This window comes from Hippocampus bargibanti, linkage group LG14, assembly GCF_051943395.1.
Source record: "Hippocampus bargibanti isolate YZ-2025 linkage group LG14, ASM5194339v1, whole genome shotgun sequence".
Lineage (NCBI taxonomy): Eukaryota > Metazoa > Chordata > Actinopteri > Syngnathiformes > Syngnathidae > Hippocampus > Hippocampus bargibanti.
In genome coordinates, this window is record NC_142747.1 from 5,108,697 (window position 1) to 5,125,805 (window position 17,109).

The window sequence follows — 17,109 nt, forward strand, 5'->3', positions numbered from 1 at the left end:
CCCGTCCCAAACAGCGACAGCGATTCCCGTCTGGGTCATCGAGGACGGCGCCCGTTACGCGGTTGGAGTTGGACGGCGAGTTGATTGGCCCGTCCAATTCCCTGGCGGTACGGGCGTTAGTGGATTCGGCGGCTGACGGGTGCTTTATCGACCCCCAACTGGCGTCGTCATTGGGCTGCGGCATTGAGAAGCTAACGGTCCCCAAAGAGATTCTCGACCTGGACGACCGACTATTAGCCAGGGATACTCGCATCACCGCACCTCTCAAACTCTGGTTGTCGGGCAACCACGTCGAGCATCGCTGTTTCCTTTTCATGCCCTCCCGCAACGTACCGCTCGTGCTGGGCCTCCCCCTGGCTCAGCACCCATGACCCTTCCATCTCTTGGGAGGGCCCCACCATAAAGGGCTGGAGCCTCCACTGTTACGCTAACTGTCTGTGGCTACGGCAGGACACGTCATCTCCCGTGGCGGCTCGCTGGAGATTTGTCTCGAGGGCGTGCCGCCGTGCTACCACGATCTGCGGGAGGCGTTCAGCAAAGACTGCGCGCAATCCCTGCCACCTCACCGACCGTATGACTGCGCCATAGACCTACAGCCTGGGGATCCACTACCGGACTCCCGACTTTATCACATCGCTCACCCGGAACAAGAGGCCCTGCGCACATACATTGACACCTCTCTCGAGGCGGGACTCATCCGACCCTTGCGTTCTCCGTTGAATAGACGGGACCTCCAGGTGGAGGTCCCATTTATTCAACACCATCTCAGATGCACCCATCGGGTGTGGAAGGAGACCAGAGCTGCCCTGTCGCCCACAGCGTCCCGGAACCAGCACATCGCGGATCGTCGTCGCCGCCAGGCACTGGTCTACCAGGTTGGGCAGGAGATGTGGCTGTCCACGAGGGATCTCCGGTTGGCCAGGACGTCGGCCAAATTGCGGCCGCGGTTCGCGGGCCCCTTCCCCATCGAGGCCGTCCTCAGCGCGGTCTCGGTCAGGCTCCGGCTGCCACCCAGGATGAAGGTCCACCCAGTCTTCCACGTGTCCCTCCTCAAGCCGGTTGAAACCAGCTCCCTAGCTCCAGCACCCGCTCCACCCCCCCTCCCCGGATGGTGGACGGCGACCCAGTATACACTGTGCGGGAGATATTGGACTCACGGTGCATGGGCAGGGGCTTGCAATATCTGGTCGACTGGGAGGGCTACGGGCCGGAAGGTCAGTGGGTTCCTCGCTCCTGGATCCTTGACCCATCACTCACTCCATTCCACTCGGCTCATCCCTCCAAACCGGGTGGGCTGCCAGGGGGCGTCCGTTGAGGGGGGGGGGCACTGTCACATCCTGATTGCGCGCCACTCCCAATCCACTGATTGTGCCTTCTGGCTATACAAGTCACCTGGTTAGATTCGGTATTCGCCGGAGTATTTCCTCGTTACAGGCCCTTGTCGCCTCACAGTACGCAGGTTCGTCCCACTTGGCAGTCGTTGCCTCGCTATTCCGTCACTTTATGTTTGTTCCGTACGGGCGTGTCTCAGTGAAGCCTCTTCTGAACCCATTCCTGTCTCCATCGAGTATTTTGGATCCAGCTCTCCTTTTTGTCCGACGAGATCTGTTCCCACACCTCGTGCGGATGTGACAGAGAAAAAGAAGGTGGAGGATTTTATGTATTTGGGGTCAACTGTCCAGAGCATTGGAGAGTGTAGAAAAGTGGTGAAGAAGCATGTCCAGGCAGGCTGGAACGGCTGGAGGAAAATGTCAGTTGTGTTGTGTGATAGAAGGGTTTCAGCTAGGATGAAAGGAAAGGTGGATAAAACGGTGGTGAGATAAGCCATGATGTTTGGACTGGAGACAGTGCCATTGAAGAAAAGACAGGAAGCAGAGCTGGAGGTGGCAGAGCTGAAGATGTTGAGGTTTTCTTTGGGAGTGACCAGGTTGGATAGGATCAAAAATGAGTACATTAGAGGGACAACTCATGTTAGAGGCTTTGGAGATAAAGTCAGAGAGGCCAGACTGAGATGGTTTGGACATGTCTAGAGGAGCGAGAGTGACTATATCGGGAGAAGGATGCTGAATCTTGAACTGCCAGGCAGGAGACCGAGAGGAAGATCAAAGAGGAGGTTTAGGATGTTGTCAAAGAAGACATGAAGGTAGCAGGTGTGAGAGAAGAGGATGCACAAAACCGGGTTAGATGGAGGACACTGATTCGCTGTGGCGACCCCTGAAGGGAAAAGCCGAAAGGAAAAGAAGAAGATAAGGAGGTGAGGGCATCCCCCCAGCAATCGCTGCGTGTACGCCTTCAAGGTTTTGCTTTTGTTCAGTTTGATCGCAGTGCAGTCGAAACCTGAGTTTCCATTTGTGCTTTTCCTTTGGAAGTATTTGGCCCAGTTTTCGTACAACCACCTTGTGGGCCACGATAAATATTTCCCCACGCCGCTTCAAGTCTTTTGTCCTTGTTTTAACCTTGTTGTAGGTGTACAGAGCAAAGCTCACAATATGAAGTCGTGCATTTTGTGCAAACAAAGCGATGGACTCCGACCGCATGACATGTTTACCCGAAGCTTTTCTGATCAGCAAAGGAAAAACCCACGCGTCAGGCGCATGAATTAAACACGACACGTTGTTGCTATTACACCTTCCGGAACCCCAACCCCACCTCCACGGCCTCCCAGCAACAAGAAGGAATTTGAGTGACAGCGCAACATAGCGCTTGCAGCGTAAAAGACATGCTTTAAAAGCACGTCTACAAAGGATTGCCTTCCCGCAGCGTTGATTGACGTGCCAGCCCCCCCCCTTCCCGAACCCACCACCCTCTCCCCCTTCGCTCTGACACTTTGACATGGAAATGAAGTTTTTCAGTCAAGCCCTCCAGTCGCTGTCTTTCTTCTACGGGCGGCTTTGACAACGACACACGTTTGCCGCCGCCGTGTTTGCCCAAGCAGCCCGACAACAGTCACGCACGCTCGCACGAGCGACTGGCAAAAGAGTCGCATGGCACGCGCAGTTGGTGTTGTTGCTTTTTTTCTGGTACTCGGTAAACAAGTTGTGACGTCAGCAAGCAGATACAAGGTTGATGTTTAGGAAATGGTGCCGAGTGAGTTATAAGCCCATTTTGGATGCCCTGGGTTATCAAAAGGAAAAAAAATGGTTCTTTAGCTCTAAGGTTTCTATTTTCCAGACAATGTTTATTTTTTTTTTTGGAACAGAAACACAGATTTCCCTGGCTGACAGTTTCGGCTGTTGCTTTTGCCTTCATCGCATCTGTCAATACTTTCTGGTGACATGTTTTAAAAGCAGCTGACCGTGGCAGGAAACTTTTGAAATAAGACCCCTGACTCGGTAAATGCTGCCCCCACGCCCTCAACCCGTCCCCGCCGATAAATCATTGTCTCTTTGGTGTTTGAGAACGCGATTTTAAACACGTCAACACAAGGTTGTGGAGCCTGTGATGATAAAAGATTGTCAGTGCAGAGCGCCAATGCATGTGTGGAACTGTCGCGACTTGGAATTGAAGCGGATTTACGTGGGATAGGAGATGTGAGACAACCCCTTTTCGTCAATGTGCTACAGCTTCATGTTTGCTTTCAACATTTAGCTTGTTGTAGACATGCACATTCCACCATAACGTCCCTTATCCACTGGTGAAAAGGATGCTTTGATCCTCTCCTCTTCATCTAGAACTGCTTCATGTCACAAAGAGGGCTTAAATTGAATGACTCTCTGTGTCTTTTGTGTTGTGTAACATTATTTGTTATTTTGGTTTCTCTTGGTTTTTGATTTCAAGATGGCAGCACGAGTGTCTGCCTTTACAGCAGCTCCTGTATTTAGTTTTTTTACTGCTGTGGAAACTACATTTCTCCACTATGAGACAAATAACGGCTCATCTAATCTAATCTAAGAAAACATTGACATCCCTGATGAAAACTGAAGCCCCCCCCCAAACAATGAACCAAGATCTGCATCGAAAGCAACAATTTTCATCTTTGTAGTGTGGTTGTTTTTTTGTCTCCTCAACCTGCAGAAAATAAGGAAAGGCTATAAATGCTCAAGTAACAGACTGTCAGTCGGTTCAATGTGATCAATGCACCATCTGCCGCAGGTTTGGCAACTACTGTCAGTAGCCACCCACTCCATTTCCCCTGTAGAAAAAGTAGTGCGTAACCCCAGCCTTTACCGTAGTGCCTTATAATGTGGTGTGCCTTATATTTGGGAAACTTTTATATTCATATATCATATTAGAAAAAATTATGTCATTCATTAAAGTCTTGTAGTCCTTTGCGCCTTATACAATATATAGAAAAAGTTGGAAAATACACCATTCATCGAGGGTGCGCGTAATACTCCAGTGCGCGTTATACACCGTAAAATACGGTAAATAAATAACACGAGTGACACGTTTTAGGGATCCCTCTGGGTAAGGCTTCATTTGATGTTTTCTGATATAGTTTTGTCCTCACATAGAGATTGTTTGATCAAAAACATACATGCTGTGAAATGTAAATTTCTCCACTGCAAGACTAATAAAGGCAAATCCAATCCAATCCAATACATAAAATTGAACAATAATTTGGATTGGGGTCCCTCACGGGTAGGATTTAGGTCCCCTCATAAACGTTTCTCTCCTTTCACTGTCCAGTTTTAACTCTGGAGCGGACAGCGAGGAGGATACTTCTTCACCCATGACCTACCTTGGACCTCTTTGTCGTTTCGTAACCAACGGATGTGAGCTGCCGGCTTGCTGCCTGCCGTGGTACACATCAAGGTGATGACCTCGCCTTCCAAGGCCGGACTGGTGAAGCCGGTGATCTCGGGCCGCTCTGGCACTCCTGGACAAGTAACAACCGCAGCGTGAAGCTTAACAAATGTTCGGTTGGAATTGTTATTCGTTCGAACTCTGACCCAAGACGGTGAGGTAGGCCTTGGTGGTCTTGACGGGCATGGTGAAGAGCGAGCATGTGTACTGGCCCTCGTCGGACAGGCTCACGTCACTCATGCGGATGGTCAGTTCCTGCGATGAAGCTCGCACCAGCTCGATGCGGTTGTCCCGAAGAGCTGCATGGGCCAACAAAAGATACGGCAAAGAGAACGTCAGGGATTGTCGGCGAAGTGAACCGTCAGCAGAATCCAAAAATATGAACACATTATCACTTTTGAGTGCTCCGGTCCTATTACAGCGGAGCCAAGTGAGCCGGTGACTCACCAGGGCCTGACCGAGACGGATTTTCAGTCCAGTTTTTGTCAGAATAAAATTTCAATGAACATAAATTTGTCATGAAAAAAAAAGAAAAAAAAAACTTATCCTAATGTTGATCACAATAAAGACTGAATCAAGGGCAAAACACAGGACTGAATAATAAGTTATCATATATCAAAGTTTCATGCTGTTATATGCTTTTTGTTATTGCGAATACACAGTTGAAGCACAGACAGCCTGGGGTCAATCAGGTCAACAGACACAGCAACTTAAACTGTCATCTTCATCTAGGAGAGCCGGCCTTGGACAGAATTTAGGACTTGGGATACTCCTTTATCGCCGAAGCAATTTACGACTTAAAACTCCTTCACAGGAAGAGCTCATTAGCCAGGATACAAATTGAGCAGTTCATGTAAGAGACAATGTTTTACTGCTGACAGCTGTTGGGGCTCAGAGCGTTCCAGGGGCGTGGTATTCTAATCAAGAAAACTATGTTTTAATAATGTATCACTTCAATTTGCATATACTCTCAATAAATAGCTTGGCAGAGGGCTGCAGAATTCAGACGTCTGCATGAATGGCTGCGTCTCCTGCCGGCAGTAAAAGACAATCTTACTGGGTTCGAGCCTTCGTCCACAGTGTCCAATCGTACATCTCTGACAAAGACCTGTATTTTTTTACTTTAACACAGAACTATCAGCAAAATCACCACTTTGTTTTTTCATTCTGATCGTCATTATCATTGTCTCTCTTTTTTTGAGGGTGGGGGCTAACCGAACGGATATCAGACAATTAAAATATGTCGGACCCAACTTCTTTAAAACTCTATCATGCCTTCTATTTTTAATCCTTTTTGAAAGCTTCATTAAAATAATAAAAAAATTAAATAGCTTCAGGGCAGGGCTTTTACGTATGAAAAGCAGCGCGGGTGAATTCTTCTAGACGTTGCTCTCACATTCAATGTCTACAGACATCATTGGGGAGTGTTTGCATGGGGAACTATTGATTTTCTTGCATTGAGCCTAGCCAAGGCGGAGACACACCAAATGGTCCCAAGTGAAGCATTAGTGCAGAAAGCCAGCAGTGCCTGGCCGCACATCCTATACAAAAAAAAGACAAAGTAAAGCATTTGACTCACATGACACCAGAGCGAGATAATCACACTATTATTTTAGCATTAGGCACAGGTACAGGGTGTCTGGACAGAAGATTTTATTTTATTTTATTAATTTGGCATCAAAGTGACACAAAGTGTTACTCAAATGTGTTACAGCACAATACTATACAAAATATATTGATTTATATTGGATTGGATTGGATTTGCCTTTATTAGTCTCGCAGTGGAGAAATTTACATTTCACATATAGCACTTTAACAACAGCTGAAGCTGTAACAAAGCCCTTAACATGGACAACTATCATGTACAAGAAATAAAGCAGTCACAAAGATAGTAGAAAGCACCAGGGATTAAAATTAAAATCAGTTCTAAATCATGCTGAGTCAAATGCCAGAGAGTACAAGTGAGTTTTGAGGTGCGTTTTAAAGATGGGGCAGCGAGAGGGCTTGCCGAATGTTAAGTGGCAGGTCATTCCAGAGTGTGGGACCATGAACGAAAAAGGCTGTATACCCTCTGAGCCTTCGTTCAGTTTTTGGTACATCCAATAATGTCTGGTCAGCAGACCTGAGACGACGAGAAGGTGTGTAGAGGTGGATGAATTCTGAGCGAGACGATTCAAAGATTTGAAGACAAATAATAAGATCTTGAAAAGAACTCGAAAATGTATAAGGAGCCAGTGAAGGGATGTCAGAGTAGGAGTTATGTGCTCCCTCTTACGAGTGTTAGTCATAAGGTAAGCAGCAGCATTCTGGACCAGCTGGAGACGCTTCAGGGAGGATAGGCTGACCACAAAGGAAAGTGCATTACAGTAATCGAGCTGGGATGTGACATAGGCATGAATTACTGCTTCAAGATGCTTATGAGACTGGAGCTGTGTTATTTTAGCATGCTACCCAAGATGAAAGAAGCTGGATTTAACAACGGCACCAATTTGCCGGTCAAGTTTAAAGTCACTGAGAGAGGGGCAGTACGTGACTCAGAGCATTCAAGGTGAACACAAAAGGGTCTATCAGAAAGGTAGGATCTAAACCATGGGTGTCAAACTCATTTCACATGGTGGGCCACATATGGCCTCGGTAGATGTCTAGTGGGCCGGACCATTAAAATGATACCATACATGCTATAAATAACCAAATATAATTCCTTCAATACCAAAACTTGTTGAAAACTGAATATATTTTTCACATCCTCGTCGACGCCAGGAGTGTGCCCCTCCCCTCCTGTCTCTTCCTCCTCTGCTCCTGGAGCGCGCCCCTTCCCTGCTCTCCGGACTCACGCACCTGTTCCCCATTTCCTTAATTGTGCCTTCTGGCTATAAAAGCCACCCTTACCGTTCTGTTGTTGTCGTGTATTCCAGGAAGTTCCCCGTCACCCATCCGCACGCAGGTCTGTTTTGTCGTTGCTCTCCTACTTTGCCTAACTTTCTGTATTTGCCACATGTGTCTCAGTAAAGACTCTTTTTGGAATCACTGTCTCCACCGTGTATTTTGGATCCAACCTTAACCACCTTCCGTCGTCCCTCGAGTCCTGTCACCACTCCTCGAGCGGACGTTACATAATACACCGACCAACCATGGATTTCGCCGGTGGAGACAAATTCTTAGCCGCCCTTTCCCATTAGGCGGAGCGTTCAAGCCAGCTGGCTCAAGTCGTCGCGGAGGTCCGCCAAACCGTGTCCACGCTGGCTCAACGCTTACAGGAGGTAGAGACACGCCTCACCACCCTTACAGCCCCTCCCTCCCCTCCCGTGAGTAGGCGCAAGCTACCCTTATCTCACCCCTCACGCTACGCAGGCGAACCCGGGCGCTGCTCTCAGTTTCTGATGCCCTGCTCGCTCGTGTTCGATCAACAACCCTATGCCTACGTTAGCGATAAGGCTACGGTAGCCTTTATCACCAGCCTGCTCACGAGTCAGGCAGAGACCAGGGTGCAGGCCGTCCGGGAGTCCCGACCTGAACTGCGTACTTCATATCCGGGATTCGTGGCCGAGCTGCGCCAGGTCTTCCACCACCCGGTTACAGAAGTCGAGGCAGAGGGGCTCCTCCACGACTGTGTCCAGGGTTCCCGTTCGGCCGCGGAATACTCGATCGCCTTCCGCATCCAGGCTGCTGGCAGTGGCTACAACGATTGAGTGCTGAGGGGAATGTTTCGTCACGGATTGAGCGCCATTCTCAAAGACGAGTTGGCCACCCGCGACGCTGGCACCACCCTCGGCGAAATGATCAACATCGTCATCAGCCTGGACCATCGCCTTCAGGAGAGGCAGCGGGAGCAAGGCAACCAGTGACCCAACAAACCTTGAAGCAAGCTGCGGACGACCACACCCGACGGTGACGAGCAGGCACGACGCCAGGAGGAGTCCCCCAAGCCTCTGCAGGAGGGGAGCGGGGGCGATCCAGCCAACCCCGGGGGTCGCTACACTCAAGGGCCCCCGCCTAAGACCTCCGGCACCCGTAAGTCCCCGGCCAAACGGCGACCGCGGCGGCAGTCGAGGATGGCGGCCGTCACGCGATTGGAGCTGGACGGCGAGTTATTCGGCCCGTCCAACTCCCAAGCTATACGGGCGCTAGTGGATTCGGGGGCAGACGAGTGCTTCATCGATCCCCAACCGGCCGAATTATTGGGCTGCGACTTAGAGAATCTCCAGACTCCCAAGGAGATTCTCGACCTCGACAGTCGACTACTTGCCAAGGATCACCGCACCGCTTAAACTCAGGTTATTGGGTAACCATGTTTAACACCCCCAATTCCTTGTTATGCCCTCCCGCAATGTTCCACTTGTACTTGGCCTCCCTTGGCTCAGCACCCATGACCCTTACATCTCTTGGGAAGGTCCCATCATACAGGGTTGGAGCCCCCACTGCTATGCCAATTGCCTACGGTCGACTACGGCAGGGCGAGACCCCTCCCGCGGTGGCACGCCCAAAGAGATCTGCCTCGAGTGCGTGCCACGTTGTTACCATGATCTGCGGGAGGCGCCCTGAGCACATACATTGACTCTTCCCTGGCAGCGGGACTTATCCGACCCTCGCGTTCCCCGCTTAGCGCAGGGTTCTTCTTTATCGAAAATAAAGACAGACTGCGTCCGTGTGTCGACTATCGGGGTCTGAACGACATCACCATTCGCAACAAATACCCTCTCCCCCTCATGGATTCAGCCTTCGCGCCTCTTGGATTTACGAAGCGCATATCATTTGGTTCGCATCAGAGAGGGGGACGAGTGGAAAACCGCAATCAAAACGCCCTTGGGGCATTTTGAATACCTACCTCCCGCCGTATTCCAAAACCTCATCAACGATGTTCTCAGGGACTTTCTCAACGTTTTTGTGTTTGTGTACTTAGATGACATCCTCATTTTTTCCCGAATCTCCAGAAGAACACCGGGAGCACGTCCGACGGGTCTTGGCGTGGCTCCTGCAAAACCGGCTCAACGTGAAGGCAGAGAAGTGCAAGTTCCACGTCCGCTCTCTGTCTTTTCTGGGGTCCATCGTGCAGCAGGGGCAGCTCCGGGCCGATCCCGCCAAAACCAAAGCGGTGGTAGAGTGGCCAACCCCGAAGACGCGCAAACAACTCCAGCGATTTTTGGGGTTTGCCAATTTCTACCGCCGCTTTCTCCGCGGTTATAGTTAGAAGGCACTCCCCCTCACTAACCTCACTTCCACCAAGGTCCCATTCAGGTGGACACCCGAGGCAGAGGGGGCGTTTAACCGCCTCCGTCAAGCCTTCTCCAACCCTCCGGTCTTACGTCACCCTGACCCGGACCTCGCGTTCGCGGTCGAAGTTGACGCATCTGAGTCCGGAGTGGGGGCGGTCCTATCCCCGGCCAACCAGAAGTTCCACCCATGCGCCTTCTTCTCCCGCCGGCTCAGCCCCGCAGAAGCCAACTATGACGTGGGTAACCGGGAACTGCTGGCGGTCATCCTGGCGCTACAGGAATGGAGACTCTGGCTTGAGGGGGCCAAACACCCCTTCACCGTATTCACAGACCACAAGAACCTGGCTGCCATTCGGTCCGCCAAGAGACACAACTCGCGACAGGCCCGATGGGCGCTGTTCCTCACGCGATTCAATTTCACTCTCACCGATTGCCCAGGGTCGCAGAACACCAAGCCTGACGCCCTATCTCGTATCCACGAGCCGGCAGAGAAGGAGGAGGCCATCGCCAACATCCTGCCGGCGCAACACATCCTGGGTGCCCTGCGGTGGGAGGTTAAGAGGAAGGTCCAGGAGGCCCTGGGGGGTAACCCTATCCCCAAGGGTTGCCCGATGAATCGCCTGTTCGTCCCCCCCGCGCTACGCACCGAGGTGCTACTCTGGGGACACACCTCCAGGGTCACCTGTCACCCGGGGGTCAACAGGGCGATCCAGCTCATCGCCCAGCGGTTCTGGTGCCCGGAGTACAGGAGGGACGTCACGGAAATCGTGAAGGCATGCCCAGCCTGCGCTCATGGGAAGGTCTCCCACCAACCCCCGGCGGGACTTCTCCAGCCACTACCAGTTCCCTCCCGACCCTGGTCCCATATCTCCGTCGACGTCGTTACAGGTCTCCCCCTGTCCCGTGGCAAGAGGGTCGTTCTCACCGTTGTGGACCGCTTCTCGAAGTCGGCCCACTTCATCCCGTTAACCAGGGTGCCGTCCGCCATAGAGACAGCTCAACTCCTGGTTAACCACGTCGTCCATCTCCACGGGATTCCGGCGGACATCGTGTCCGACCGGGGACCGCAGTTCGTGTCCAAGAAATGGAAACGTTTCTGTCGGTCCCTAGGGGCGTCGGCGAGCCTGTCGTCTGGCTACCATCCCCAGACCAACGGCCAGACGGAGAGAAAGAACCAGGACCTGGAGGCGGCTCTCCGGTGTGTGTGTCTTCAGTCCCGCGTCGTGGGCCCTCCACTTGCCCTGAGTGGAGTACGCCCACAACACCCTGGTCTCCACAGCCACAGGTCGGTCCCCGTTCATATCCGCCTGTGGTTATCAGCCGCTTCTGTTCCCCACCCAGGAGGGCCAGGTGGAGGTCCCGTCCATCGAACAACACCTGAGACGGGCCCATCGAATGTGGAAGGATACCAGGGCCGCCTTGTCGCGCACGGTGTCCCGGAACCAACTGGTCGCGGATCGTCGTCGCCGCCGGGCACCCAATTACCAGGTCGGGCAGGAGGTGTGGCTGACCACGAGGGACCTCCGGTTGGCCGCGACTTCGGCCAAACTGGGCCCACGTTTCACTGGTACCTTCCCCGTCGAGGCCATCCTCAGCCCGGTCTCGGTGAAGCTCCGGCTGCCACCCACGATGAGGATCCACCCGGGCTTCCACCAGGCCTTCCGCATCTCCCTGATGTTGGACGATGGCCCTGTCCTACACCGTGCGGGACATACTGGACTCTAGGCGCATGGGCAGGGGAGTGCAGTACCTGGTCGATTGGGAGGGCTATGGGCCCGAAGAACGTCAGTGGGTTCCCCGTTCCTGGACCCATCTCTCACCCAGGCATTCCATTTGGCTCACCCCTCCAAACCGGGTGGGCCGCCAAGAGGCGTCCATTGGGGGGGGGGGGGGGGGCACTGTCACATCCTCGTCGACGCCAGGAGCGTGCCCCTCCCCTCCTGTCTCTTCCTCCTCTGCTCCTGGAGCGGTCCCCTCCCCTCCCTGCTCTCCGAACTCACGCACCTGTTCCCCATTTCCTTAATTGGGCCTTCTGGCTATAAAAGCCACCCTTACCGTTTTGTCGTTGTCTGTGTATTCCAGGAAGTTCCCCGTCACCCATCCGCATGCAGGTCTGTTTTGTTGTTGCTCTCCTACCTTGCCTGACTTTCTGTATTTGCCAGATGTGTCTCAGTAAAGACTCTTTTTGGAATCACTGTCTCCACCGTGTATTTTGGATCCGACCTTAACCACCTTAACCACTCCTCGAGCGGACAATCTAACATTCGCATTAACAGTTACATTTAGTCTTTTAACAATTTTGAATGGAATTAAATATTTTAAACTTACTACCGTAATTTCCTGACTATAAGCCGCGACTTTTCTCACAAGCTTTCAACCCTGCGGTTTATGCAACGATGCGGCCAATTTATGCAGTTTTTCTAAAGGCCGCCATGGGGAGCTCGAGCACTAAAGGTAAGAGTGAGACACGGGGAATATATGTACTGAGGAAGACGCAAATTAATGTAACTACGGTAACTACACGTGTGAATCGTGCATTTAAAGTGGCCCAGCGAGTTTAATGGGAGGCTTGAATAACCCGCGGCAAAAAACCGTGTACCAAAACTCGTCATATGCGAAGAGCAACTTTTGCACAAGTCTGCTAACGTATTTATTCCTTGTTTTATTTATTACTTGCCATGTTTTTGTACCCAGACCTGTGTGCGAGTGATGAAGTGTTGCTGCCCTGTCTCACTTGTACCGGCATGTTTTTTTTAACCAGCCCGATTCGGGCTGTGTTACTACCGTAATGCATGTTGTGTTGCTACCGCGTAACAGGCACTGGTTTGAAAGAAAATGTACGGTATATTAGTAAAACATTAATACTTTTTATGTGTACCGTCTTTCTTTATAAACATGCTTCTTATAGACAGGTGCGGTTTATGTATGTCCAAAATGGTTTGTCACTTAATACTGGGTGAGGCTTATAATCAGGTGCGCTTTTTAGTCCGGAAATTACTGTATTTTAATGTTTATTTTGAGCAATATTTAATATGAATAAATAAATGTATCTATTTCCTTCAAAACACACCAAGCACGATTGTTTCCCATTTTCTGTAAAAAATATGATATGGTTCATTTTTCATTGAAAATTCTACACTCATCTACTTTTCTCTGTTTGGATAATGACATTTTGGCTAATGAGGGTGTTGAAACCGGGGTTGAAAAAAAAGAGCGCTGTTTTATTCTACGTTGATCGAAACAGTGCCACTCTGCCCTCTAGTGGACAACCCTTAAATTTCATCTCAGTGAAAATATCCATTCCATTTCGTTTTTGCATTTTTTCCACTTTTAAATTATCTTGCGGGCCTGATCAAACCTCCTTGGGGGCCGGTTCCGGCCCGCGGGCCCTATGTTTGAAACCCGACCTAAACCACTCAAGACGATTACCGGTAATGCCCACCACGTGCTGCAAAAAAGACAGTAGAATACTGTAATCCACTGTATCAGAATCAGAATCAGAATACCTTTATTCGCCCCACAATGGGGAAATTTGCAGTCCACAGCAGCAATTGAAAAGGGATGGGGTTGGGGTGGGGTGAAAGGATAGAAAACAAGATATTCTAAGCATAACAAAATAAAAATGTCAACTGTATACTGTGCAAATGTAAATGTAAATGTAAATGTAAATGTGCAAAACCGTTCCATAAGAGAAAAAAAACTACATAGTATATTAAAAAAAACTAAAAAATATTTTAAATATATATATTAAAAAAACTACATAATAATTATTATATTATATATATATATATATATATATATATATATATATATATATATATATATATATATATATATATATATATATATGAGACAATCCAACACGTAACTGCAGGGTGTAAGATGCTGGCAGGGAAAGCCTACATGGAGCGCCATAACCAGATGGCTGGCATAGTCTACCGAAACATCTGTGCGGAGTATGGACTGGAAACCCCAAGGTCAAAATGGGAAACACCTCCCAAGGTGGTGGAGAATGACCGAGCAAAAATCCTGTGGGACTTCCAGATACAGACTGACAAGATGGTAATGGCCAACCAACCAGATATCGTGGTCATAGATAAAGGGGAAAGGAAAGCCGTTGTCGTGGATGTAGCGGTCCCGAGTGATGGGAACATCAGAAAGAAGGAACATGAGAAAATCGAGAAATACCAAGGGCTCAGAGAGGAGCTGGAGAGAGCCTGGAAGGCTGGAAGGTAAAGGTGACAGTCGTGCCTGTGGTGGTCGGAGCACTTGGGGCAGTGACCCCCAAACTCGACGAGTGGTTGCAACAGATCCCGGGAACAACATCGGATATCTCGGTCCAGAAAAGTGCAGTGCTGGGAACAGCACGGATACTGCGCAGAACCCTCAAGCTTCCTGGCCTCTGGTAGAGGACCCGAGCTGAAATGGGGACAGACACCACCCATGGTGGATGAGACGAGGATTTGATTATATATATATATATATATATATATATATATATATATATATATATATATATATATATATTTGTATTTATATAGTTTTTTATAGTATTTGTAGTTTAAGTATATTATCAAATACTGCAGTCAAATCTACCAAAACCAGACACACATATTCTCCAGTCTCATTAGCAAGAAGGATGTCATTAGTGTACTCCAAAGTACATTGAGTCGCCGCACGCAAGAAAAGGAAATCAAACACTTGATAATGGTCTTTGAGACAAACTCAAAAGAGAAACATTTATGTAATCCGTCAACCAAAAGTGGTTCGAAATAAATTAATAAATAAAGTTGGGCGTGATATTTTTAAACCATACCCAAGGTCTCAAGATGCATTACTTTATCCACAGAAACTTTCTGCAAAACAACCAAGAAAGCTCAAATGAAAAGGAGGAAGCTTGTCATGGAAACCCCCCTAGATGGGTTGCTGGACAATTACAAACTGATGTTCACTCGATGCATCTCGAATTTAACTTGACATGTCTTCCATCATGTCTGTCTGGTTCAAAATCACCTTTCATCACAAATTTCATACGCATGGGGGTAGTTTGCATACGTGCCCAGACGGGCTGCGGTCCAAGCTAAGACATTCTGATGTAGTCACTATTTTTTGCTTTCGGGAGTAGTAGAAGAAATACAATCAAAGGCTGGACCCTGACAGTAATGTGCTCCAGTGAAATGATGCGAATGTCACCCGTGCTGGATCCGCAACAACGCGGCACGCCCCCGTCATCAGTCGTGACCCACAGCCCCCCACCCCCCAAACACACCCTGGGCTAATTAGGCTTGGTTCGGCTGCGCGGATGAACATTTGGGTGCAAATATTAACGCTTTCAACTGTGCTTTTATTGCAACGTGGCGGCTGAGGACCAGTTCGCTGGCTGACCTTTGACGATCCGAGGCAAACGTCCCAATTAGATGCAGTAAAGTAAGACGCGCAAACAACTGGGGAAGAAGGAAAAAGGAGGTGCACGTGCAAAAAAAAAAAACAAGGTCAGTAATAATTCACTCTGAAAGCACTGCAAATAAATAATTTTTTTAACCAGCTTTAACATGAAATACAGCAGAACTGTGCATGAAACGTTAACGTTATATGTTCTACAAAAATAACCCACAGTGATACCTCAGTTTTATGAACCCCTTAGCTTACGAAATTTATGAAAATGTTACCTTATATGTATATATATATATATATATATATATATATATATATATATATATATATATATATATATATATATATATATATATATATATATATATATATAATGAGGTTACTACGGTGCTCCTTTTCATCTCCCGCCGGCCATTTTGCTATGTTTATATATATATATATATATATATATATATATATATATATATATATATACAGTGAGACCTCAACTTACAAACACCTCAACTTACAAACTTTTTGTCTTACAAACGTCAAATTTCTGAAAATTAAACCTTATAATAAGCACTATTTTCATAATACACACCCACCACGGCTGGCGGAGTGATCTTCGGCGGAAGCACACGACCGAACAGCACCAGAGGTTAAGTTACCAACAGTCCTTATGGAAGGTGACTCTCCTTCCATAAGCCATCAACGACCATCAAAAAGGTAAATAAAACTTTATTTTACAGCACAGTTTATTTCTTTAATTACAGTCCTCATGTAATGCGCCTCTCCTTCCAAACAGAAATTCCTTTTGACCTTCGACCTCCAAAACCATTCCATCAAGCCATCAATGACCATCACAAATGTAAATAAAGTGACTTTATGATACAATGCAGTGTATTTCTTTCATTACAATACAATAACACATTTATTATACATAGATAGTTACTACGGTGCTCCTTTTCATCTCCCGCCGGCCATTTTGCTATGTTTATATCGATACACGCCATCGGTCGCGCCATCGGTCGTGCCATTGGTCGACTTGGTCACGTGTCTTGGTTACGTGACCAGCTCCTGTGAGCAGACGCCATTTTCATTTTCAGACGGCAGCTCGTGTGTATCAGACGGCAGCTCGTGTGTCTTCAACAATGGCGAAACAAAAGAATTGTGATCTCGGAACGAAGCACAGGGCAATCGTGGCTGTTGAGGAGAATCCAACACGGAGCAAATCCTCTATTGCAATGGAATTCGACGGGCCACAAAATACTTGCATACATAATGTACAGTAAGATGCATACATAATGTCCAGTAAGATGTAAGCGTTGCAGTGTTACTGTATGTACATACCCACTACTGTATATTAATGCAATCGTTTTTGCAACAATGTTTAGTTTTCATTCCATACTGTATTAAAGATCCCCCAGTCACGTAACCAGCTTCCGTGTTTATCCTGTCGACGCAAGCACAATAAAAAACTAGAGCTGTTGTTACGTCACAGCTGCGCTCCGGCATTCTATTCAGGCACTCTCTCGAACCCTGTTGTCGGGTCCTCCCAAGCCCCTGTCACGTAACCAGCTTCCGGTTTTATCCTGTCGACGCGAGCACATTAAAAAAAACTAACAGCATAGCTTATATACAGTACTGTTGTTTGACACCAATTAAACCATGGATTCAATAGAAGAATTGTGATATCCGAACAACGTACAAGGCAATCGTGGCTGTGGAGGACTATCTAACAAGTAAATCCTTCATCGCGAAAGAGTTTGACGTG

At 48.5% G+C, this 17,109-nt stretch overlaps 1 protein-coding gene across 1 annotated transcript in view; it reads right to left on the reverse strand.

Moving 5' to 3' along the window:
* The window catches only part of LOC148888071 (cell adhesion molecule 2-like), a 185,287-nt gene that overhangs the window by 9,874 nt on the left and 158,304 nt on the right, over window positions 1-17,109 (reverse strand). Inside the window, exons 4-5 of the mRNA XM_089014235.1 lie at window positions 4,893-5,045; window positions 4,682-4,819 (exon numbers count right to left, since the gene is read on the reverse strand). Of these exons, the coding sequence (XP_088870361.1) occupies window positions 4,682-4,819; window positions 4,893-5,045 (291 nt within the window). The remainder of the gene's footprint in view (window positions 1-4,681; window positions 4,820-4,892; window positions 5,046-17,109) is intronic.